Raw genomic sequence first — 27043 nt, 5'->3', positions numbered from 1 at the left:
AAAACAAACAAAACCCAGCAGTACATGGCCTGCCATGAATCAAGCAATGGCAGCTGCAGTGCCGGCTCTTAAACAGGTTCAACTGGAAACCTGACCCTCCTACTGCATTCTTCTGCATGGCATTAATGGCAGCAGACATAACTCTCTGAAAGAACTAAATCAATTTACGGCTGTTAATTTCTACTTGAATAATGTTCAAATCTACACAGGTTTTAGAAATAAACTCTACAAAGGTTTTAAAATCTACAGAGGTCTTAGAAATAAACTTCTTTATTGACAATGAGGTCTTCAAAGTTCAGAAAGATTAAGTCACTGATTCAGGTTCTCTAGGCAAATTTGGGGCAGAGCTGGCAAGTCAACTCCACCTGATTTTCTGACTTCTAGTTTGAGGTCCTTTCTGCTCACTGTGCTTAAGGATGAGATATTTGCTTAGCCTCAGTTATGAAGCTGAGGCCTGAGTTTGAAAATTAGAAATGAAGAGAACTTAAAAGTCTTCAGGGTTGTAGGAACTACAGATTACATATTGACATCCTAGGCCAATAAAGATTAGCAGATACTATACAAGGCAAGAGAGGGCACTGTTAATAAGCTAGACAAAGAAAACAGAAAAGGTCCAGTTCACAACACCTACATGAAAGAAAAATGACAAATCATTCAGCCTGGGTTGGGAGTATAAATGCCAAAGGTCAGAGAGGTTGCAAGTCAATGAAGAAAAGTTAAGAAAACACCGTGAAGAAACCATCAGAGTGAGTTCCACTGACTGTGAAATTCAATTCCCTTATAGTCTGATCTCCATTCTAGAATCAAGACCCAGCTTCAGCAGATACCAACCAAACAGACTAATACTCTACTGTACTCAGGCTGCAAGCCCCATGTGCTCTGGATGAGACCTGCAGGTTTTCCCCAACTACAGCCTATTCTGTCATATTTTTGCCACTGCTCCAATACAAGATTTTTTGACATTTTCCTCCAGCAAATATTTAAAGAATAAAGGGTAATTTTTACCAGAGACTTTTTTTTCTCTAAAAGATACACAGTTTCTCTAAAGACAGATTACTGATGAAAACATTATATCCTGGAGTCTCAGTAAACATTTTACAAGGCATTTCTTCCCTTCTCTCAGTCTTCCATTGCTCTTCATTTCCACATTCATACCAAACTTCTCTAACTCCACAATCTTGGGAGGCAGGGGGTTTGGGGAAATAGTATACGTCCTCTCAGCCACAGAAGCTGAAAAACCAAACATCATAAGAGTTGATCTGCAGGGCCTCCTTTTGGTCCTTTCTCTTGAAGACATTGAACTAAATTAACATCTAAGCTCTCCTGCAGGTCCAAGCCTGGGAACAGTATCACTGCTTTAGGAGTAGAGGACAAAGAGGAGGGGCTTCTTAGGGTGGGCCTTCTGTATTTCATTCTTGCTTTTAAGTCTCTTTAAGTGGCATTTTGTCATTTCTACCTCTGGACCTTTTTATCTTCTTAAAGTGAAAGTAGCTCAGTCATGTCCGACTCTTTGTGACCCCATGGATTGTAGCCCACAAGGTTCCAGTGTCCATGGAATTCTCCGGGCAAGAATACTGGAGTGGGTAGCTGTTTCATTCTCCAAGGGATCTTCCCAACCCAGGGACTGAACCCAGGTCTCCCACACTGCAGGCAGATTCTTTACCGTCTGAGCCACCAGTGAAGCCCAAGAATACTGGAATGGATAGCCTATCCCTTCTCCAGGGAATCTTCCCTACCGAGCAATTGAACCAGGATCTCCTGCATTGCAGGCAGATTCTTAACAGCTGGGAAACTTCATTTATGTTAAGTGTTTAAGAGAAACACTCCAAAGTTCTAAACTTTTCTATACTATAGAGAAAAAAATAGGAGAATTCTCTTGGCCCAAACTGCCCTTCTCTTGAAACCAAAAATATAAATACAGTGTGTGAGAAATACTTATAACATCTAAAAACTGATCAACACTTCCTCAGTCAAAAACATATTTCTCTATACATGAGTTCAATTTTAAAAGTTCAACCACTAGCTTTATGGCAGAACAAAACCTAAACAGTTTCTGAGTTACACTTTTATTTTAGCATATAGACAAAACCATTATAAGTGACTATTCAAACAACAGAACTAGAAACTTCCCCTCCATCTCCTACTGTTTTTCCGGGGTCTGAATGATGTGCTGCCCCAAGAACCATGCAACACAATGGCTCGCTCAGCCCCTGCTCCTCAGAACAAAGCTGTGCACACAACAGTCTTAAATATCCTACAGGTTGGCTGGCTGACTTCTGATGTCCAGACATACACAATTTACTCAATAAATACAAGCATAGCTATCTATCAAGTACTGCGTTTATGGAGCTTACATTCAGGTTATGAACATTATAGCTTGATAAGAGATAACCACTAAAAGAAGATTTCAAAATGCTGCCTCAAGTTCAAATCTATTCCATAAGGAAGCTGTCTACAAAATAAAATTCTGAGGTGACATCATTAACTCTGGATGCTTCCTTTCCAGAATATTAATTTACAGTGTAGTCATATCAAGATAGTGGCCTTAGAAACTAACATCTTCAATGGATGCAGAAGGAAAACAGATATGGAGATCTTTCAGAACTTAGTATCTTAGAAGGGAAAGATGAGAATGCTTTTAAGTAAACTTCTTTATAATATATAAATGGACTTCAACTACAGCCTTATTTTAATCATATCTCAGTGGATCACAGCAAAACTGGCTTTCAATGTAGATGAGACTTTTTACACACACAAGAGGCACTAGAATTACTACACAGCAATTTAGTGTCTCATTCCTTAACTGCTTTAAATTGTAGGCTCCCACAAGCTACACACGAGTCTAGTGCTTCATTCTTGGTAATACAGGAGGAGGTTTATCATAAATGCCACATGAATAAATGGATGTGATTAATGCATCTCATTAGCCACTCTGTACCAAAAACTACGTGAGAGAAAAAACACATTTTCTGCATCTTATACTTTGCAACCACTTAATACAGATGATTAAGTTTTCTGAATTCATAGCACTTTTTTTTTCAGACTATCACACATCTCCCAGTGAAATTTCTTGCCATTTCAAAATTTGGCTTTAGTGGGTATTTAACTTTAGGTGAGTAAAGTAATGAAGTGGTTAACAGCAAGGCTTTGGAGTGAGAGAGCCTGGAACACAATTTAGGGGCTACCATTTATTGGCTGGATGGTCTTGGTCAAACCACTTGTTTCCCGATCTGCAACAGCTTAACTTACAAGGTTGTATAAGGTTTAAGGGAGATAATCTGCTAATGCACCTTTATCAGCACAGTGCCCAGCACACAGTAAGTGCTCAATAAATGGTAGTTCTGCTAAGTTTGGTTTCCCAAACAGATTATCTCTTGATGTAAATGTCTGAATTACATAATTTTCACATGCCCCCATACCACCGTGCTGCAGTCCATGGTGTTGCAACGAGTCAGACACGACTGGGTGACTGAACACCACCACCTAACACAATGCTTCAAATGTAGTAAAGGCTAAACAGATATTTACTTAATAATGGAACTGGATGGATCTTAATTTTTCTCTTTGGCAAGGTGAAAAATCTTATTCTGACAACTTTGCTAATCAATACACAGAATCTAAGTTTCCTACCATAACCAAAAGCCGTAATTACCATCCAATTTGTCTGGGATCTGTCACATGCCAAAATCATTCAAACAAGGGAAACAGCATGTAGGACAGCATCCAGTGACAATGTTATACTGTCAACAGTTGACAACGCCTCTCTTTTAGGAAGTCAGACAACTGATCTCCAAGTCCCCCCCGCCTCTCCTCTGGTTTTGGTAGGGCCCCATTTCTTTCTACTGTCCGGTAAAAAAGGTGAATGAGAAATACAGTTTTTCATCAAACTGGTTTATGGGTGTTTCTATTTAGCGATGCAGTTTTAGCACACGGTGGGCAAAGTTTTTCTGCAAAGGGTCAAACAGTAAACTTTTAGGCTTTGTGGGCCATGTGATTGTGCAGAAGAGCCACAGGCAATGCATAAACAAATCAACATGGCTATATTCCAATAAAACTTGATAGATATTTCATCAATTATACCTCAATAAAGCTGAAAAAAGATACAGAGGAAGAAAAACTTTATGGACACAAATTAGAATTTAATTTACTTTTCATGTCAGGAAATATTACTCTTCTTTTGGTTTTCTTCTTCCAACCATTTAAAAATGCAAAAACCATTTTTAGCTCACAGGCTACAGAATTATTACACAGGTGATAAGTACCCACAGGATATAATTTGCCGACTCCTGTGCTAGCATCAATATAGGGAAGTGTGAAGCACTGAGTCTGGTTCTTCATCACAAACTCAATCTTCTCAAGGTCTGCTGCTGCTGCTGCTGCTAAGTCGCTTCAGTCGCGTCTGACTCTGTGCGACCCCATAGATGGCAGCCCATCGGGCTCCTCTGTCCTTGGGATTCTCCAGGCAAGAACACTGGAGTGGGTTGCCATTTCCTTCTCCATTCTCAAGGTCTACTTCTCCACAAATATTTTATCATCCTGAACAATTTATTCATTTCCAGATAGAACATTCTTGAAAATCCAACCAAGTCATTAATTTTAGCTCTACACAGACCACAATATAATATGGTCTTTAATATATACCATATTTTAGCCCATTTCTTGGTTTATTAGACATCTGTCTTAATTATAAACAACTAATGAAACAACCAGTCTGTACTTCTTATTTAAAAAAAGAACAAGAACTGTAAATCAATGATTTATGCAACTATAATACCACAAAAACAGTATAACTCTCAACTTTATGTCTCCATTTAATGACACTCTCTGTAAGTTCATTACTTGGTTGTATAAATACCTCTATTCTGTATATAGCATTTTGCTCCCAGGTTTGCTTCTTTCAGTATGTTGAAGGCCAAGGGTCTTAATACTGTGGGCAAGTGGCAAAACCTGGTCCTGTCATGGTGAACTCTTTACAGATACTTACCATCATGCATCAATGTTGCAGAGTTCATTTAAAATTCTTTAGTAGATTAGCTTTCAGATGATAACTAACAATTTAACCACAGATTAAATCAAGTAATTCTGAATTCTGAATGAATTTGTTGTTATTCAGTAGCAGAACCAAGTCCTGAAGGGTGCTATTTCTGTGGTACCGTCGAAAACCTTCAAATGTTCAAGGCATTTGTTTCAACATGCAGACTAAGGCTTAGAAAGAATTCTCTGCATCTGCCTGATTTCATGGCAGAGACAAATACAGAATTTTGACAGTGTACGTTTTAGATAACCATTTAGAATTACTGAACTTCACAAAATATTTAAAAATATAAACTCATGGTACAATTATACTGTTATACAGAAGACCAATAATAAAGTCAAGCTACAACAAATGATTAAAAAAGTTCAAAGTGAAGTGCTTATTAAATTTTTGAGATATTTGAAAGATAGTAAGAAAAACTGGCCTAAATTTACAAATATACTTTAAAATCATATAACTACAAAAACACAGAAGATTTACATTTGTTCAAAATTTGAATATGTGCATTTGTGACATGGTTTCACAAGAATGATGACTCTTCGGAGAAATGACATCTATGGCAATCATAGACGGTAATAATTAATACTTAGATAAAGTTAGATAGAATTTGGCCTCCTTACTTTGCTCAAGACATCTACTACCTATGATTTTAACCAATTATTGATTTATATTGTGAATACTATTTCATTCCAAGAAAATCAAAAGTGTATGTGTGCTTCAGAGGGCATGGTATAGCAACAAGAAAGTCTTGAAAATTGAGTATTTTAAATATATTTTAAAATATCATTATAAGAGTAGGAAGACAACTTAGTAATAAAAGATAAACTAAGGAAAGAACCTATGCTTCTGAATTATAAATATTCTTTTTACTAAAACAAATAACTAGTAGTCTTAGAAATTTATAGCATAAAAGCAGTCTTCACTATAAACCTTTTTATTTATGCCTCAATATCATTCAATTTTTTCCCCTAATACACTTATAAATATATTTATCTTTAATCTTCCAATAAAATTATTCATGGAAGGTATTCTAACAAATGCTTCCATTTACTAAGCACCTACATGCCCCATGCTAGATATTTCAAATACATATCTCAAACTAAAATGTCCCTGCAGATAAAACTTCCTCTGCTAGGAAAAAGAGGGTATAAGACAAAGTCTCAATCTTCTTTACTTTCCTTTCCTCATTTTTCTCTGCCTATACTTCTCAAAAAAATTGTTCAGTTTATGAAGAAAATATATCTCACCCTTGGCTACCTTCTTCACATATGTTTTGTAAAAAGCACTGTGACTAGTCTTTTTCCCCTTGTAAAGAACAGAAAATTAAGATTTCATGTTTTTGATTCTTGAAGATAGAACAGGCATTTAGAAAACATCAAATTATTCATTTCCAAATTGATTCAAGGATAGGTCCACTGATACCACCATGTCTACTTTAATTGGTTCCAGATAATTCTTTGAGCCCCTTGCAAATTCTTACTGGCATTTCCTTACTTTTCTCTGACTTACTAAGGTTTTATTATAAATTCTGAATATTAAGGCTGTGTCTTTACTTCTCTTTATCACACCTGCTGTTTTCCCCCCTCTCTCCACCCATCTGACATTATTCATACAATGTAGGGCAGTTCAATCAATCTATGTAGAATTAAATAACTGACCTTCATTAATTATGATTTTCATAAAAATCTGATGTTCATTAATTGGGAATTATTTTATCCAGTTGTATGTCACTTTACAGACTAGGTTGATTTCTAAGAATTGGGCTAATTTCTAGAAACCAAATCATACTTTTATCCCTAGGGGAAAAAATTGTGCAGATTCATGTTTGTGAGTGCTATACATCTTTAAAAATCAGACATTTAGAAAGGAAAAAACTAAGAAATGGTAAAAATTATTTAAAAATTAAACAAGTACCATATCATAAAACATGTTCTCTTTGATCTGTATCAAAGTAAGCAGAAGACATGCCCTTGGAATTGTCTGCCTCTTGAAAATAGAAAATTTCTATATCCTCTCTATGCTAAGTATAGTGAAACCCCTTGCCTATATGATCAGATGTAGGTTTTCTCTATCTTAAATCTCCTCTCTTCACATACCTGTAGAATTGCTAGTAAAGTTATGAAAGTTCTTAATGCAGAGAGGCCCATTTATAATACAATTAACAGTGCTTAACAATGCAATTTTGCAATATGGTTCAATTATCTGCTTGTCTTTTTTTTTTTTTTCCATTCATCCATTTATTCTTCAAATACTAGTTAAGTGTCAACTATGTACTCAATAGTATTGTAGATGCTGGGAATACAGTGAGGAACAAAATATTTAAAAAATCCCTGCCCTCGTGGGGCTTACAGTCTAGTTCCTCAAAGGGGGATCTCTAGCTAAAATAAAAGTATTCAAAATTCAAGAGGAAAGCTTTCTGAAAGGCTCCATTAGTCTGATATCTCAAAGGAGCAAAGGCTACAATAAGTACTACATTAACATTTGTAACGTGTTTTATTTTTATCAAAAATAAAAATAACATCTAGTTAAGTTTATTAATTTCCTTAAATTTTAATTTATTCATATTTAATATACTCCTAATTTTCCTCAATTTACACTTCCTAGCTGTTTCTGTTAAATTCTATAACCTCTTTGAAGAAAGTAAGAGAGACAATCCTTTTAAATTTCCAACCTAATTGATGATCAATAGGTACCAATCAAGAGATGGTCTTCAAAAAAGCAATTCTTTGTTATAAAACAATGGACTCCACAATTATGGGACTGTTTGCCACTGCTGCTTCTGCATGACTTAACCAACTGACTGGGGTTTTGATAGGGATACCAGTACTTGAAATAATTTGTTCTTTTCCTAACTTCTTTGTTACCATCTCATTAACTGAACTTATACTTCTTAGACAGCATTACTATGTGGTAAAGGTTATCATTAGAAACTAGACTTTCCCCATGGCAAAGATTACCTGGCATTTTACTTAATTTTCACCTGGCACAGTTGTCAGTGCAGGCACTGATAATGTGCTCTGGACCCTTCTTTTACCGAGCTCTCAATTCCTACTCTGCCCTTGCTTTCTCTAACCAAAATCGTGAATTATCTAAGTTTAATATGGCCAGGCCACATCTGTTGTCAAGCTGAGCAGTCCTTCATCTTTTCTTGGGCTTCTTCTCCCTCTTCATGTCACAGCTAATGGTAATGTTTTCCACTTTCAACGCAGGACACTTTCCACCCTCTTTCACTGACAGGACACCATAGGAAATCAGGGAATTTGTAGGTATGCCACAGTGTTAAAGGATGCCAAGCTAGGAATAAAGATACCAACTTTGTTCTGCATAGGATACCGAAAGATCCAGAGGTATTAAAGGAAATGTCACTCTGCATATGATTTCTGCATTTTCATTTCTATATTTCTCTCTATATATTCATTCAACAATATCATTGAGTGCTTATGAGGTTCTGGAACTGTTACACAGTTAGTACTTTAAATGGGAACACACCAACACTGCTTCAAAGCAGGACTGGTAAATCTCTGGCTTATAGGTCATATTCAGTCTTCAGCTTAATTTTGTGTAGCCCAGAGAGAAGGTATCAAGAAATGAAATCACAGCAGGCCTTAACAAGTCTTTAGAAGCAGTAAGATAGAGAGAACCGTAACTCCATGGAGAGAGGAGGCCTGTGTCTTTCTCCTTTACTTCTGTGTATACCTCTCACTGCCTCCAGTTTTCTCTTCTTCATTCTCCCTCATTTCCTCAACTGGTCATAAAAAGTCAATGGGATGTATGTTACTTCCTATATTTATTGAATTGCATTACTATCTTCAATTTAAAGGGCAGACCAATCAATCACCTCTTATTTGTATCCTGGAGCAAACATAAAGCCTTTCTGTTGCTTTTGTTTGGGGAGAGGGAAAAGGAGAGGGTGGAAATAGGTCTATAGTCCTTGTAATCTCTTTCAGAGATTACCTACTCATTAACTCAGTAAACTAAAATTCCATCTTGGCATGTATGAAAATTGCATTAAAAAATAAAACAATAATAAACATTGTACTTCAAGAAGCTACACCGAAAAATGAAATACAATCAAAGTTCATTAAGGCATAAGTGTAAAAAGTAAATAAATATTTCATAGAGAAAGTAAATAAAAATCTATCCAAATAATTATTTCAACAAAAAGTAGAATAGAAATAAATGCATTCAAAGGAAGAGTTATCATTTATCATTTTTTATACACTGAAAATAAGAATTCTCCACTAGGAACTGTTTTCATGCAGATTTTATCACAAAATTATTTTATGTTTTTCAGTTTACAATTTCTCTCTTCAGTAGTTGCTATGAACTGTAAATTATTCACTTAATTCCCCAGAAATTAAATATCTTCCTAAAAACCCTATAGAATCCCCATTACATCAGCATACCACAGTATCTTTTCTTCAGCACACACAAAAAAAACTATAATAATTATAACTTATTCTTTATTTGTCATCTTTCTACAGAAATTATCAGGATTTAGCCTTACCAGGAAATTATACACATTATAAATACAAGTTTAGACTACTAATCACCAGACTGTTACGTTGTATTTCTAGAACACGATATCACAAATTAAAGTCATTAATTCCAAAACAACAGTTTATTAACAAAAAAGTACAAAGAAGTACAAATGGACATCCTATTTCCCCCTCATTACGGTCCATCTGTCTATCTCCCTTTCAGTCCATGGCATGGCCTTCTTGAGCTAAAAGAATGGGTAAAATACTTCTCTTTCCATTGGGCCCTACTAAACCACCCCCAAACAAACCATTATGTATTTAAGTTACACAGTCCATGTCAATTTTTAAAATGCTTTATCTATATGAATTGCCATAAAAGCCTCTCCCCTTGGCAACATACCATGTTCCTAAACTGAATGAAACATATGAACATCAATATCCATAAATCATGCTTAGACAGAGGGAATATCGTATCACTAGTATGTCCGCCTTGAAGTAACAGTTTACAAATTAAAGCTTAAAGGTGTTGAAAAGGATTTTCATAGGTATTTGCTAAAACATATCAGGTCAAAACATCTTGTTAACTGAACTAAATTGAGGTACATGGAAAACATTCAGCTTAGTTGTGTTTTCTGCACAGATTTTAAATCAAAGCTACTTACATATCTAATCTTATTGCTATTAATTTCAATTTTCTCCAACAGTGGTCCAATTTATTTTAATAAACCTAGAGTTAATTCCATACTTCTCTCTCTACAAGCTCAAAGTACCTCTCTAAATCATTTTAAAGTCCCAACACTTGTGATTTCTCTCTCAGGGCTCCTTAAAATACCAATACAGGACAGGAAGATTTAGTAAACTGCCACATTTCACTTTCTGCTATGGCTCATCAAGACAGAACATATGAATTAATTTACTGATGTTCCTAAAGTTTTGTGCATAATTTATTAGATTATACACTTTTTTGTGTAGTAAGCTCCAGCCTTTTGGTCTGCGGAGGAAGCCAGATCAGAGCTTACAATACTTTACTCCCTGCTTAGAACTATTCTCATGAAGACCATGAGCTCAGTGTTGGACTAGACTGCAATAACATAAGGTGCTATACCAGTGACACATTTTTGGGAGCTGGAAAATTCAGATGACCACTCACTAAACATAAAACCATTATTCCACAAAGATTTTATTCACATCAAACTTGCACAGTAGCAAAAAAAATCAAAACATAACTAAGCCACATATCAAAGAACAATATACAATAGAGATTTGAATTTCTCAATGGCATTGGAAAGGATTTCCATAAATAACATTTACAATTCTAGTGTTAGGTCTTTCAAGGTATCTGAAGCTTCACAGTGCTAGAATTGATTTTTATCAGAACACATGCAAAAATGTGCAACATAATAATCCATATTAATGACACAAAAAAGCACGCCGGTTATTTGTCATTCCAGCACGGCCATGCCACTCTATGTTCTAAAAAAAAAAAACAACCCCCCAAATCCGGGTCCCATTCATTCTTCAATTATGCCTTTAGTCACTCTGTTTTATTATATTCAAACAGTCACTGTTAGTGCTCTTCACCACGACTTTCAGGTTGACGTCACTCCCTGCCTGCTGGCTGTCAGGACTGGGGGACGCCCCTCTCCCAGACTCACCTTCTTCCGGATGTCTTCATCGTTTGCTCCGAGAGAGGCATAGAGCTTGAATGCAGCCTGGCGAAGTTCATGAGCATGCTTTAAGTCATGATCAAGCTACAGGAGGAAAAAAAGATGTGTTCCAACCCAATCCACAAATTAAATTTTCAATAAAACTAACACAGTTGAAGGGAAAAAAAATGCTTAGCAGTTACTAACATATTAGTGTTGGTTATTTTGGGGTTTGGCTCACATATGACTGAGACTTTGCTGTGTCTGTGTCAGGAAGACCTGGAATTCTTGCAGTTTGCGTCTGTCTAAAATGTGATAACACTGGTATATGAAAAGCCTTTGTGATCTTTGAGCCCTAAAAATTCAATGTTTCTTTAGTTGCACCGATGCTTGCTTGTACCAGTTGGGTTTTTTTTGGCCATGGCTTATGGAATCTTAGTTCCCCAACCAGAGATTGAATTTGCGGCCCCAGCAATGGAAGCATGAAGTTCTAACCACTGGGCCGGCAGGGAATTCCCCAACCAGCTCTTTGAAATGCTCTCACAAACATGGCATACTCAGGTCTTTCCAGCCCTAGAATATAGCTGATAACTTGAGTGCTGCTGCAATCTTTGAGAAGGTTTTCCCAAACATCAATAGTGCTAGCCAAATTTTAGCATTTAAAAAGCTTTTTAGAAGCAGGAAAATCTTTGTAAAAATACTTAATAAACAACAGAAAATGGTAATCATTACTATCTGTCTATTGCAGCTATCTCACAGTTGTTTTCAGGAGACTTTTTTGGGATAAATTTATTAAAATTACAGGTATGAAATAATTAATGCTGTCTTTCACATACATAATTGGCTTTCTCAGTTATCAGTTCTTCCAAGTACCTGATTTATCACCAAACTACCAAAAAGATAAAAAAGAAGTATGTTCTTAGGACATTTTCAGTGACTAAATTACGAACCAGTAAATTTATAAGGCATAATCAATAAATAATTTCACAACTAAGAGATATAACTTACTCATCCAAATGACAGCAACTTTTTCCAAATGAGTTGCCTTGGAAAACTTCACCCTTATGCAAAGATGTAGGTGTTGTTCATAATATTCTGAGACCCTCTTTTGAAAATTCCTAAAGAACTGAATGGCATACTAGCAAGAAAACCTTGACAATAACATAGTTTCATCAACTAAGATGGTTTTAACTGTCACTGGTGTGTGAAGGTGGAGAAACCCAGCTGGGTAATGTCATTTAGAGTAACAACAAAAACTCCACAGTAAAAAAAACTGAAACTCAGATGGGGTGGTTCTAAAGGCAATTCTTAAGCATAGCTCCAAAAATATCTTGATCAAAGCAGGCACAGATGGTTTATGGGAGGAATCTCCCAATATACAACATTCATTTTGATGTGTAAGGTCTAAAATATGTGTTCTTATGTCTTAACTACTTTCCAGTCATAACTCACTAGAATACTGACTTGGACTTAAATAAAGTATCATGAAAATCACACATTTATTAACTTGCAAAAAGTCCCTTTTCAGTCTAGTATCCACACTTTTATGTCAGAAACCACTGGATACTCTCTCATCAAAAATAAAGATGACAAAACAAACTAATATTCAAGTTTAGGAGATTTTTAAAAGTCATTATTATTCCAGTTTTACTGTGATGGAGAAACCCTAGGAGAAGGGATAATCTATATACCAGTTAAATGTTTTGAACATATGTAGGCTAGAAGTTCTTATAACTGTGTCTTCACTCTTCATATCCATCAAAGTGTTCTATTTGCCTTGCTGGGTGGTCAACTAAAGGGGTTCAAGAGGCTACAGTTAGGACTTGCTCATATATCTTTGTACTGGGAAGTACTGTGTCAGTTTGAGCAAGTAGTCACAGGGAAAATAGACAAGGCAAGCTGGTTCAATATAACCTACCGCTTCTACTAGAAAAACAATACTATTGAAGGAAGTGAAAGTGAAAGTGGCTCAGTCGTGTCTGACTCTTTGCAACCCCATGGATTGTACAGTTCATGTAATTCTCCAGGCCAGAATACTGGAGTGGGTAGCCTTTCCCTTCTCCAGGGGATCTTCCCAACTCAGGGATCAAACCCAGGTGTGCCACATTGCAGGTGGATTCTTTATCAGCTGAGCCACGAGGGAAGCCCAAGAATACTGGAGTGGGTAGCCTATCCCTTTTCCAGTGGATCTTCCTGATCCAGGAACTGAACTGGGGTCTTGTGCAATGCAGGCGAATTCTTTACCAACTGAGCTATATTGAAGGAAGAGTAGGCACAAAACTTTAATATATAAAGGGCAGAGTACATTAATACAAATATCAATGAAGTTATTCTAGGCTGTTTCTGAGACAGAGAAAGGTACACCCTTAATAGTTTGTTTTATTTTCAGTGTTAAATGCCAGAAGAACAGTTGCCTACCAGATGAAGTTTTTTGGAACCCGAGGGCATGGGAGAGGTCAAAAGAATAGTTTTAAAAATTTACCACTGGGACCAGTGGCATCAAAAACACAGCCACATATGTGACACAGTACTGGTTACTATTTAAGAGGCAATGCTCTCTCTACTATGACCTCCTTAAATAAACCATCTCTAGCAGAATGTTTATCTCTCATTCTTAGAGAAGTGCATATAACAAACAGGTTGAGAAAAACAAAGCCAAAAAGAATATCTACCATTCCAAGGAACTGATAGTTTGAGAAAAACTTAACACAATTTGGTCCTTGATGCTTTTAGGTGGTGCTTTACTGTCAACTACCAGGCCCAAAACACAGTATGAAACTGCAGAAAAGAAAGAGAAGATGGCAAAAATTGGAAGAAAAGATAGGAAAAAACAGTGGCAGAGAGTCAAATAAAGCCACTCAGTCTCCTGGAACAGAAGATTACCTTTGTTCTAAAGAATGAGAATATAGCAACAGAGATGATTCTGGAAACTTGAAAAGGATTAGAGGATGTTGATATAACGTCAATAACCCTAGCTTAGAGACTCTGCTATTTTGGGGCTAGGTGGGAATCAGGGATGAAATTTCTTGATTACCTCCTTACTAAAAAACTTAACAAACTGAATTCAAAAACTCACAAAGCAACATCATCTTCATTACCAAAAGTAAAAGATTTCTTTATTTAAAAGGGCTTTGAACTGTAATTTATCAAGTGGTTCAAAGTGGTGAACAGTAAGAAAATCTTTTTAAAAATCCCTCTCTTGAGCTGCTGAAAAGGAAAAGAGAACATACCCTTTTAATATCAGTGATGGCACTCACAGAGCTGGGATACTTGAAGTAATCAGCAAGCATGGCAATGAGGTGATCAGTAATGCTAGCAATTCTCTGCAGCTCAACATCTGGTTCAATCAGATAGGCGAGTGTCTCAGCTCCTTCAACTCTCTCCTCTAGTAACCTCTCCTTACTGCACATTCGAACCAAACAAGGCAATGTCTGGAAGGAGTGAAATTAATTATTTGCTTTTTTGGTAAAGGGAAAAGCACGATGGAGATCATATAGTAACTAAATCGACCCAATGGTTTTTACTGGGAGTCATGTTTGTAATCAAATATTTCAATAAAGACTTTCAGAGAATAAAAGGATTTTTTTTGGAATGTAAAAACAAAATTCAGTGCGCATTAGTCATTTACACTGGCACACTAAACTCGCACATATTCAAAGCACTTTAGGCTTTTGTGATTGATGAGACTGAAGCTTTATCATACACCCTTACAAAAGACATTCAAGAATCCCTAATATATCACTGCCGATGCTTCTGCCCTGTCTATGTATTTATTTACCTAAAATAATTCAGCACTTTAATTAGGAAAAATTTTGCCTTAGAAAAAGCATGCTATCATTTCCTTGTGCTCAGTTGCTCAGCCACGTCCAACTCTTTGAGACCCCATGGACTGCAGTCTGCCAGGCTCCTCTCTCCATGGAATTTTCTGGGCAAGAATACTGGAGTGGGTTGCCATTTCCTACTCCAGAATCTTTTCCTTAATGAGTGTGATATGGCTGGGATGACTTTCAATTTTTTATTTAGAGATTGCAAAAACAAAATACAGCTTTAAAAATTCAGTGATCTTCCCATTGCTCAGATTCTACCAGTTCTCCTCTAATCCAAGTAAAATGCACCAATCACAGTTCCTTGGTTCTCCAAAGAACTCCCTGGAGTGACTGTGATATCAGTTTTACTTCTGAGGTCCTCTGAAAATCTTGGCTTGGTAATTAACCTACCTTAAGATAAAGATATGGAGAAGGCAACGGCACCCTACTCCAGTACTCTTGCCTGGAAAATCCCGTGAATGGAGGAGCCTGGTAGGCTGCAGTCCATGGGGTCGCTAAGAGTCGGACACGACTAAGCGACTTCACTTTCACGCATTGGAGAAGGAAATGGCAACCCACTCCAGTGTTCTTGCCTGGAGAATCCCAGGGACGGGGGAGCCTGGTGGGCTGACGTCTATGGGGTTGCACAGAGTCCGACATGACTGAAGTAGTCAAGTAGCAGCAAGATAAAGATAAAGACAGTGCTAAGTCATGTCCAACTCTTTCAATCCCATGAACTGTATGTAGCCTGCCAGGCTCCTCTGTCCATGGGGTTCTCCAGGCAAGAATACTGGAATAGGTTGCCATTTCCTTCACCAGGGGAACTTCCTGATGCAGGAATTGAACCCAGGTCTCCCACATTGCAAGCAGATGCTTTACTGACTGAGCTATGTGGGAAGCCCTACATTAGGGTCTCATTAAAAATATCCCATGTTTATATTTCTAAGGCTGAAGAATTAACTTCAAAGGTTGATGTGGAAACTGAAATGTTAGAATTATATGAAGCTTTCCTCTACAACCACAGTCAACTATGTTTTGTTCTAAGTTCCTATCATAGCTTTACCACAGAGTTCAACACTTAATTGTTCACTATTGGTTTCTTATCAGGCTGGTTCCATCTTTAAGATACAACCCTAGGTTTCCAAGAAGAAAGCCTTATTCTTATTTTCCTTTGAATAGTTACCAACATTGATCAATACCATAAATTCATGGATTATTCAATTTAATGCTCACAACTACTACCCAAAGAAGAAACTATTAACCTAGTTTATCAATGAGAAAGAAAAGTAGGGATAGAGCAGTTAAGTAAGGATGTGGAAGCACTCGGTGCTCTATGCAGGGCTACCTACTTAGGGCTCCTCAGATCTCATTACATCAACTGTCTGCTTCACCAAAGACTAAAGGAAACATTAATCTTCATGGTGTTTTATCCTTGGGTTTATTTTGAACACAGGTAATGAGAGATTTCACACTCATAAAATGACACACTATTTACAATTGTTCTGTTCTTTAAAATTAATAAGAAGTTTAATGCATTTAATATATTATTATTATTCTCAATAACACTGTGGGATAGATGAGCAGGAATTATTGCTTCCATTTTCATAATTAGGAATCTGAGGCACCAAAAGAATAAGGGATGTGCCCAAGGCTACCAACCCAGTCACTGGTGGAAGTGCTAAAACCAGAATCCAGGTCTTAGGACTTTTAGGGCTAGTCTTTCATCTGGGCTTTTCTGAGTTCTAGTTGCATCTGACACACCACAATAATGATGACTGCTTTCAAGTGTTATTTACTTATTCTTTCTCATTATGCCTTTTTATTATCTGCCATGAGGGTGAAATTAAGTCTTCATCTGAAGAGTTAGCAAGCTGCTCGCCTACAAAACTGTGTTGAAAACAATGAAAATCAAGTATTAAAATATATTTTCAATTTAACTTGAATCTTATGTATTTTTATAGTATTTACATCCTTCTAATTACCATAAAAGTGAAAAAAGTTTGACAAGTAAAGATTTGCTTTGACTTTCCAAACACATCTAAAACCAATTTTTAAAAACTACAAGTCATCCCATTGAAGAGCATGATGTTTTAATATTATTTCTTGCTGTGTTCAAATGCTGTAGTGATAAATATGTAAAAGGAAAAAGGAACATCAATATTTATAGTCAACGCTTAAATAGCTGGGTAATTTTCACATGTTTTTAGAAAGAATTAATTAGCTCACCTTTAATACAATACAGTTGTCATCTGTCCGAATTGCTCCAGCTCTACACATGTAAGTTAAACTGGAATAAGATGGCAAAAAGTAAGTTTTTGCTCGTATTTTAAAACTTAAAAAAAAACCAAAAAAAAAACAAAAAAAACCAACTCTACTTGCTTTTAAGATATTATAGAGGAGAAAAAGGATAACTACTCTTATCGTGAGGGAGAAGGTTTTGACACTTTCTTACCTGAGATTCTGTTAATTAAACAAAGAAAACTATTTGATATATGCAGATGGTAAGCCAGATATTTTTTAAATAGCTACAAAATTGTTTTAAAATTGAATGGCCAAATTAGTGGATAAACATTAAAGCGAGGTATTGGGCACACTCGAGTCCTTTATACCTTTCTCTATACTTTTTATGTTTGAAATTTTCCTTAACAAAAAGGAAAAAATTTTTAAGTAAAATATAAAGTTTACAAAGTATCTAAGTTTAAATGAGGTTAAATTGGGATATTTCAAATCTAACAGCAGTAGAATTATCACAGAAGAAGCATTTAACTTGTAATACTTACAGGTATCCCTAAGATATTAACTAACTAGTCAGATGTTACCAGTAGTGGCTTTGAGAATTAGTTAATGATTTGGTTCTTTTGAAGAACAATTTACCTTCACAATATATCTGACTTTGAATATGAATAAAATTACTTTCTCCTCTCTAAGCAAGTACTGAAGCACTTAAATTAATGAATTTCCATTTTGAATTAGATTCCTTTTCAGGAAGGAAAAAATATAAAATAAAATACCCCATGTTATGGCTTTGAGGGAAAGCTTTAAACAAACCAGTCAAATTCCTTAATTATACTGTAGGAGTTAAATTCTTTATTACTGTTATCATTATCTTAAGATCTGTTACAGTATTGTTTTTTGAAGCCAGTTCCATGAGACCATTACCTTACTAAAAAAAGGCAAATGCTGTTTTGAAGACAAAAAGCAGATGAACAAAAAATACAAACCTCATAAATAAATAGAAAACAGAAAATTCATGATGCAAGGATGGTTCACTGAAAACTCTTCATCTGGGCCAAAATATTAGAGTCATAGCTTCTTAAATATTGCAACTAAACCATTCACTTAGCACAGAACCCTACACAACAGGTATTAAGTCTATCTGGTAATGAACTGATAATTACAGAATTAACATGTATTGAGTGCTTACATGAGCCAGGAACTGTGCTAATAAGAACTTTAAATAACTATCTTATAAATGGTCTCTATGAGGAATCCTTGTTTTGTTTTTCTGAAGATGAGGAAGTCATATTCCCTGAAATCATACCTTGGTTATCAATTTCAACTAATTCTGTTTCTTTATATTCTCCTGACAATACTTAGCATAATCTCTGTTGGTTAAATCTGATCTAATTCTGTATTATTTCAACTGAAATACAAGGAGAAAGAAATATACTGAAGTAATTTTCTGTAGGCAGTCTTAGATGTTATGAGAGTTCTTGGTTTGAGTGCAAACTGAGTACAAAACTCATAACCATTTAAGAAGATATGACATAATCCCATGACTGTCAAACTTCAAAATCCCCAAACAAGATGGGGATTGAGAGTGAGCTGACTAGGCCGTCCACAGTAGACAGGTAAAGTGCTGTCTCTCTCCCCACAGTAGATAGGTAAAGCTGTGTTTTTCTCCCACACCATCTTCACTTTTACCATTTTGCCGATGTCAGCTGCATCTCAATGGGCTTATCCCTCTGTAACATCTTCACAAAAATCTGTGGTAACAACTCTCCATCAACCAAAACTAGAAATAAAACAAATAACAAGGAGTAAGGAATTTTTTAAATCTACAAAGTTCATAAATTAAATCATGTAGGTGCCACTGAAAGTTCCAGCCTACCATTTACCAGGGTCATCGATACCTGGGGGTTTTCAAAAGCTAAAACTGAGAAGCATTTCAGTGCTTGCATTCGAACCTATAAAAATAAACAAAGCATTTATTTTAATTTTGCAAATATGAATTTTAACCTCTCAGATTCTAAACTCTTCTGAAGAAATAACTATTTAAATCTGCTTAAAGTACTAAAGGAAGGGTTTGAGGGAATAAAAATAAGACTTGTATATCTGAAGAGTACAGTAAACTAAAATTAATTATAAAAAGTTAAAATTAATTTTGAAATAATGGAAAAGAAAGAACAGGAAAGAAGTAGCAACTAAAACTGAACTAGATAAATCCTAATTAAATTTAAAAGAATGCTGTAAAAAATACAATGCTGATAAGGCAAAGGGAACTTAATAACAATAATAACTAATTGTTTTTCAAGTGAGACATTTCTTCTCCCCAAACTGCAAACCAGAGAACTGAAGACCAAAAAAAATACTCTTATAGTTGTGTATGGCATGGGAAGTGGGGGAAGATAACAGGAAAGATATAAAAAGTTCAAAAAAGGACTAACTAATTCAACTTTAGAAATACTTATGAATTGTGTACTGTTGTTTTTGTCTGATTGCTAAGTCATGTCCGACTCTTTGCGACCCCATGGACAGTAGCCCGACAGGCTCCTCTGTCCATGGGATTTCCCAGATAAGAATACTGGAATGGGTTGCCATTTCCTTCTCCATGGGATCTTCCCAACTCAGGGATCAAACTTGTATCTTCTTTATTAGCAGGTGGATTCTTTACCACTGAGCCAACAGGAAAACCTGTATGAATTATGCTACTATACCTCAAAACTAGGTTATTGGTCTGGGATGACATCAAGGCTCAAATTCTTGACCAAACACAACATAGTTTATTAAGTTGTTAGTTTTCATTCTTTCTGTTCAGTTTTCACCAGATGACCTAATCCTCACTTCTAAGCCGTTAAGGTTCTTCTGTGGAGCCCAAGAGTGGCAGAATGGGTAGCTGGGATGTGAGGAAGCCCTGTTCCTCATTTGGGTGATGCTCCACAGCACAAACACAAGCCCACAGGTGGAACCTAGAATATGGTCACAACACTTTGTCAGTGGAGCAAACCTTGGCAAGAGTAGTTATTAAAATCTTTTTCCTTCCACAACCTGTAACTTGTCATAGTAGGTAAGGAAGTCTAGTGTGGAAAATGAAAGAAATGGAGGAAGAACTAGGGGAATTAATGAAGCTAGAGGACGGAGAAGAAGAACAATAGATCACCACCCCAGCAACTGTTTGTTGATGTGCAGGTGCTGACTGGTCTCAGCCTACAACGCTCTGTGCAGAGCAGAGGGAGCAGTTCTAGCATGTACTTCTTCCCCTTGCCTCTAGCCAGTTTCAAGCTGGTTCCAGTCCCTATTCCTATCCTTGTGAGATCTTCACCAAGATCTATTAATAACTTTGGATGTCTGGGATAGGGAAAACATACATATTAGCAGGCCATACCTGCAATAAAGCTAAGGACCACAACAGCAGACTAGGATCAGCATAAATGGATAGAAGACAAGAATGACTGACTGCTTCTCTGCTCTAAAGGAAATTCCTACCATACTTAGTTCTAATGTGACACAAGAAAGACAATGTCCCAATATTTGCTACAACTTACTAGTGGGACAATAATGAAATGATCAAAGTTTTAACTAAATACCTGATAGAATATCATGACACTGCTTACCTGTATATAAAAGATAGTAAAGAAATTAAATTAACAAACCAAAAAACCCTTGATTTTTTTAAACTCAAAATACAAAATAGAACACAGTTTAAATGTTGATGTATATGCGGGTATATGCTATAAGTTTTGGAGAAGGAAACAGCAACCCACTTCAGTATGCCTGCCTGGAAAATCCCACATATACAGGAGCCTGGCAGGCCACAGTCCATGGGGTTGCAAGAGTTGGACATGACTGAGCAATTAAACTACCATCACCATGCTGGAAGTTTGAGTCAATGTGGTTAAATAAAGGTTTCAAATAGGAAATCAATCCAAAGTCTTTCCTGATCTAGCGAGCGAGCCACTGCTCCTACATACTTCAAGGTACATGCAACTTTGGCACTGACACCATACAGACTACTAATGATCACAAGTAAAAACCAACAGCAATTTATACCACAACCATATCCTAAAAAAAGAAAAAAAAAAAAAAGGAAAAGCAAGGTAGACTGTTTTTAAAAGCATTCTATAGGAAAAACAATTCCTCACAGCATTTTACTGATAAAATACGACTCTTGATCACAATATCTATCAAAGAAACAACAAAATATGTGGGCCTTTTTCCAGACCAAGACTCCAGAAACCAAAAATAAAATATAAAAATCTGGCCATAATTTTTAACATCTTACTTTGTAAGATACTGAGGTTAGTAGGTGAGCAATATTCTGAACTGCACCATGGTTAAATAAAATTGTTTGATGATCTGGACCCTGTAGGAAAAGAGAAAACAGAAGAAGAAGAATAATTAAGAAGAAGAATAATTCATTCCAATAATACATTTACTTAAATGGAGAAAACCACATTCACTGCAATGTAGAATTTTCAGTTCTACATTTGTATAAACCCATTCCCATTCCCAAGACTGTTTTTAGTCTTGTAAAGGGCTGTCACAGTTTACCTCTCATCCCAGTTCTCTAGAACAGCTCGCTGGCCCCTTACCTCTCCAGAATAAGGAAGGGGGCACAGAATATTCTGACATAGGCCCTCACATCATCACAGCAATAGAAGCACTCCAAATTCTGCATTTCGCTTGCACACCCTTATCCCCTATGCCCAAGGAGACAGTGTGGTCATTCTTACAACTTAAGACTGATGACTTAGTCAGAAGAAGTCTAAAACTACTTAGCTGCAAGAGAAACTGGACCAGAGCCCAAGCTACCTCAACGTATCAGGGAGGTCTGAGCAGTGGATGGTGGGAAACAACACTCTGTAACTGGGAAGTAAATATGTTTTAGTTCTCTCTCATTTCTTTTAAAATTACCACTTCTTAGAGTCAGTAGGTGAAGAAATAGGAAAATTCAGGTATTTTATTCTTTACTGACTCTGTTTTCTACTAATCAATTTACCAAAGATCTTCAAAGTGACTAAAGGTTAACGCAAGGCTTCAATTTTCCCAGTACTTAATTCATTTCTTTTATGTCCCACCCATCCACTCAAATAATGAAAAGCCAATTAAAGCCAAGACAAGGATGGTATTTCATGTTTATTATTATTTAAGAGATAAAAGTGTAGCATCAAAAAGGAGGCTATCTGTCTGGGTTCAACAGAAGAAACCAGTTCCGAGTGTAGAAAAAGAGCTCCCAGACCAGCTTCTCCAATTCACTGTTTAGCTAATAATGATCTTGCAGATGCTCATTCTTTCTTAGACCAAAATATCCATCATTTGAAGGGGGAAGATTAGTATTTTCTCACCTCTGAGTAGTAAAAGAGCCATATTCTATTTTATAGGCTCCTAAACATTTTACCTATTATTAAGAGTACTTTAAAAAAAGAAAAAACACAGCAATTTCTCTCTTAATTTCCACACATTTAAAAAATTGAAGTTTAATTGATCCTATACATTTTCTAACTTCTACTCTAATCGCCACATAATATTCCACAGTTTACTCATGCAAACCCCCACTACATATTTTAAGTAGTTTCTAATGTCTCACTATTATAAACAATGTTCTGTTGAATATTAGTAAAGCTGCATCTCAGTGCAGATCCTTAGGGTATGAGGACAAATTCCCAGAGTACAATTTCTTGATATTATTTATCAGTATATATCCATTCAGAACAGTACAAACTTGCTTTTATAATAACTGAAAATACTGACATTCCCAGGGCACAGGCTTGAAGTGTATTCTTTTCCTAGCTCATTCTCATCCACGCATCTGCAGTTATAATTACAGGGACTCCCTACTGGGTCCCTGCTACATGTGGGGCCCTGCTCTAAATGCTCTACTTGAATTGACTCATTTGAAACATGAGTCTCTGGCTTATTCATTATAAGGGTAGTGGTGGAGACTACGATGGGGAAGCCAAGGATAAGAAGGGTCTCCTAAGAATCTGATCCATTTTTTCTTATGTATTAATAAATTAATAAATACATAACTAGAATAAATTACAAAGATAAGCCTCAGTTAGCCTCGGCCTACAAATTTTAACCTGCTGACTCATATACAGGTAAAGGTAATGCTCAGCAGACAGCGACGTGAGCAGGGGGCTGCCTTTACCCCCTGCACTTCACTGCTCTCCCACTGTATTCAGCAAATCTGCTCCCGCTTTCAGGTGACCTAATACTAACAGATTATTTTATATTCTTCAAGACATTTTACATGTATACAAACAAATACCCAAGTATATTCTCTCCCCCATTTTAACACAAATGGTAAACTAATACTATATATTTATACATAAAAAATACTATATATAAATACCTGTATAGTTGCTAAGTTGTGTCTGACTCTTCTGACCCCATGGACTGTAGCCTGCCAGACTCCTCTGTCCATTGGATTTCCCAGGCAAGAAAACTGGAATGGTTGCCATTTCCTTCTCCAGGGGACCTTCTCAACCCAGAGATTGAACCCGTGATGCATGCATTGACAGGTGGATTCTTTACCACTGAGCCACCAGGGAGGCCCCATATAAATACTACATGTATACACATATAGTTAGACATTTAGATTGCTTGCAGTCTTGGAGTTATGTTTAGAAATTATGGTGAAACACAAAGCAATTCTCTGTACATAACTGTTCTCCATCACTTACAAGGTATTGTACCTTTTAATTCCTCACATTCTTTGTCCAAATTGCAGCAAATATGTTACAAAAGAACCTCTTTCTTCTCTCTGTGGTTGTAGACAGGATTGTGTAAAAACAATTACAATGAAGGAATTAGTGGCTTAGCCAACTAAAGAGGAGGAACTATTGTTCTATTCTTATTAAGTCTCTCTTGAATCTCTCCAAATCAATCTGCATGAACCTGGAGTTAGTAAAGCAGTCTCCTCAGGGTAGGAAGTACATAAGCCCTTATGTTCCTAAACTAAACTCCAAACAATTGGTCTAAAAATTTGAATAACTGCTTAGGAAGTGGCAATAATTTAGCAGTTAGGATTTCAATCAATATTATTACTAGCCTTCTTTTGCTTCTTAATAAATCAAGGAGAGAATTTCAAAACTTTAATGATGATTAGCTTAGAGCACAAATGTTTTAGAAACCTCTTTCTTTATCTCCCCTGCCCAAAGTATGTAAATTTATTTCATATTGCTACTAGTATATGCAAATTTGTAGATCAGTCTTAAAATGCTATTGCAAATTTTACTTGGGGCTTGTACGTAAACAATACAAAAATAAAAATTTTTTATAATTAATGACAATACAGAGATCATCAGATCAGTTGTTTTCAAAGACACATGTTGTTAGTTATCAGTAGGGAAATCAATATTGTATTTTGATTTTTCACTATTGTCACTGTTACATGGGTTTATACATGCTACGTTTCCTGAAGTCTAGTTATATTTAACTACTTAAACTGATGGATAATCCTGAACAGAGCTGGCAAATGCTACTTATTAGGCTAAGAGAAAGCTGAGTTCTGTCAGTGGCATGAGGGTGCTTGTAAATTATAAAAATGTCTTGCATACAGGGTACTTGCTGCAGCACTGGCTGCACAAGACTGGAAACAAGCTAAATGCCCAACAGTAGAAAAAAAGTTGAATAAATTATTGTACATACAAAAAAAACAAAATTTTTCCTGGAGAAGGAAATGGCAACCCACTCCAGTATTCTTGCCTGGAGAATCCCACAGATGGAGGAGCCTGGTAGGCTATAGTCCATGGGATTGCAAAGTCAGACACAACTGAGCGACTTCACTTTCACTTTCATACAATAAAATACTATTCATCTCTTTTTAAAAAAGAAAGAGGAAGCTCCTTATGTACTGATATGGAATATCCCTCAAAACGTTAAGTAAAAAATGCAAGGTACAGAACAGTATGTATGGTCTGTACTATTTGTGTCAAAAAAAAAAAAAAGAGGGGAAATTATATACATAGGGCTGCTTATATGTGTATAGATTAGCTCCAAGAGGACATACCAAGAAGGCACAGCTCCTGAGGGCATACAAGTGTTTACATTATAGAGAACAGTTATCCTGGTTCTTACTTTACAGCAGTGTGAGAAGATCTGACAGATGTACTCCTGGGTGTAGCGGGACCTGCTAAGCAGTGCCATGAGGTGTGGTATCACCGTGGCATCCTGGAGTGAAAGGGAAGAAGAGCAGAGCAACAGGGAACTCAGACTTGGTGAGTGTCTTTAACACTGATTTCCAAGGACAGATACACATGTAAGCCTCTTATCTTAATGACAGTAAATCAAGTCTAAGGAACACAGCAACATAAAAGCAACACGTAATCAAAACTGTCTAGGCAAAGGACAAGGAAAGGGGCTTCAATTTTCATGCTTGATAATAAAATACAAGAACAGGAAATTCTCAATTTCTCTCCCATAAACATCCCCACAATAAAACAAAATCATTTCAATAAGACTTGACATAATCTATTCCAAAACCAAAACGTGACATAATTAATAAGATAAATACTTACTACATAGCTTATAAGGAGGAATTATTGTATTAAAATAAAAGTTGACAATTTTGAAGTCTGAGATATTATGGTAAGTATCAGTAACAGATTAACACTTCTAATAACTGTAGTGAGCTAATTTCAGTCTTCACAAGACAAGACAGTTTATATAATAGCAGCTTCTCACTTACAGCCCACTCTCTGCCTACTATTGACACTTCACAACACACATGATGGTACAGAAGAAAGAAGAATCCACCCAATCTGCCTCAGGGCTTTCCAAAAATCTCCTCTTTCATGATTTAAACACTGAGAAGATATTGGGCCAAACCACAGGTGGAGAAGGAGACTTAGCTCGTGTGCCCTAGTCAGTGCTGTCCTAAGTCCTACAGCAATGCTTCTCAGATATGAACGTGCATTGCATATATGTTCTCAGGGGATACTGTGTATGTATAGATTGCTTCTGTAGGTTTGAAGCAGGACTTATGATTTGGCATTCTATCAAACTCCCAACTAATGGTTGATGTTGCTGGTCCACAGACCACACAAAAGACAACAGAGGGCGAGGAAGGAAACTTAAAAGAATACCACTGTTGGGATAAACAAGGTTTGGGGTTTCCCTCAGTACGAAAAGAATGCCCAAGATACATAAAAGCTAAGTAGGAAAATAGTAGGCTATTTTTGTAGAAGATGTCTACAAATAGAATCTTTTCCCCTTGCTTGTTATAACCCTGTGTTGTCATAAGCAGTTTAAACACAAAATGAGGGAATTTCCTGGCAGTCCAGCGGTTATGACTCAGGGCGTTCACTACTGTGGGCCCAAGGTTCAATCCCTAGCCAGGGAACTAAGATACTGCAAGCTGCTGTGTTACATATCTGCAGTTTCTGGTTGATCGAACAAGGCAAAGAACAGTTACATAATCTCTCCAAAGTCACTCATCTGATAAACAATTTCAAACTAGACATTCTGCCCTCTTCAACAGGATTGTGTGCTCATTAGTTTAGTGCCTGAGTTGCTATGGCAGCTGGTCTCTATACAATCCTACCCACAGATGTCAGTTAGTTACACTGAAATACTACTCTCTGTCATTATCCCACCCAACATTTTTCAGAGTCTCCATGGTCTCTGAGGCAAAAAATTGTTTCATAATTTAGGTATCCTATGAAAGTCCCTTAAGTCCCTTTCTCTTAATTTTTCTTGCAAAAAGAAGTTAACTTGGTATATAACAGCATTCTCCAAATTATGCACCAAAATCCATTAGTGGATCATGAAATCAATTTAGAGAGAGAGAAGGAACGAGCTGAATCAATTTACCAGGGTCAATTCCTTCCCCATTAATGGGCTGAGGGTTAG

At 36.4% G+C, this 27043-nt stretch overlaps 1 protein-coding gene across 7 annotated transcripts in view; it reads right to left on the bottom strand.

Annotated features, from left to right (window-relative positions):
• ARMC8 (armadillo repeat containing 8) overlaps positions 1-27043 on the bottom strand; it is a 103807-nt gene that overhangs the window by 34832 nt on the left and 41932 nt on the right. For 5 of the 7 annotated variants that reach the window (XM_043873556.1, XM_043873554.1, XM_043873553.1 and 2 more), the window contains 7 exons: positions 25271-25363; positions 21471-21551; positions 19080-19155; positions 18893-18983; positions 17195-17255; positions 14393-14593; positions 11172-11267 (listed from right to left, as the gene is read on the bottom strand). In XM_043873556.1, the coding sequence (XP_043729491.1) occupies positions 11172-11267; positions 14393-14593; positions 17195-17255; positions 18893-18983; positions 19080-19155; positions 21471-21551; positions 25271-25363 (699 nt within the window). The remainder of the gene's footprint in view (positions 1-11171; positions 11268-14392; positions 14594-17194; positions 17256-18892; positions 18984-19079; positions 19156-21470; positions 21552-25270; positions 25364-27043) is intronic. The other 2 variants (XM_043873560.1, XM_043873559.1) reach the window with 1 other exon arrangement.

The sequence above is a fragment of the Cervus elaphus genome, chromosome 19, assembly GCF_910594005.1.
Source record: "Cervus elaphus chromosome 19, mCerEla1.1, whole genome shotgun sequence".
Taxonomy (NCBI): domain Eukaryota; kingdom Metazoa; phylum Chordata; class Mammalia; order Artiodactyla; family Cervidae; genus Cervus; species Cervus elaphus.
The sequence above is the reverse complement of the archived record's forward strand: the minus strand, read 5'-3'. Positions and strand labels throughout refer to the sequence as shown.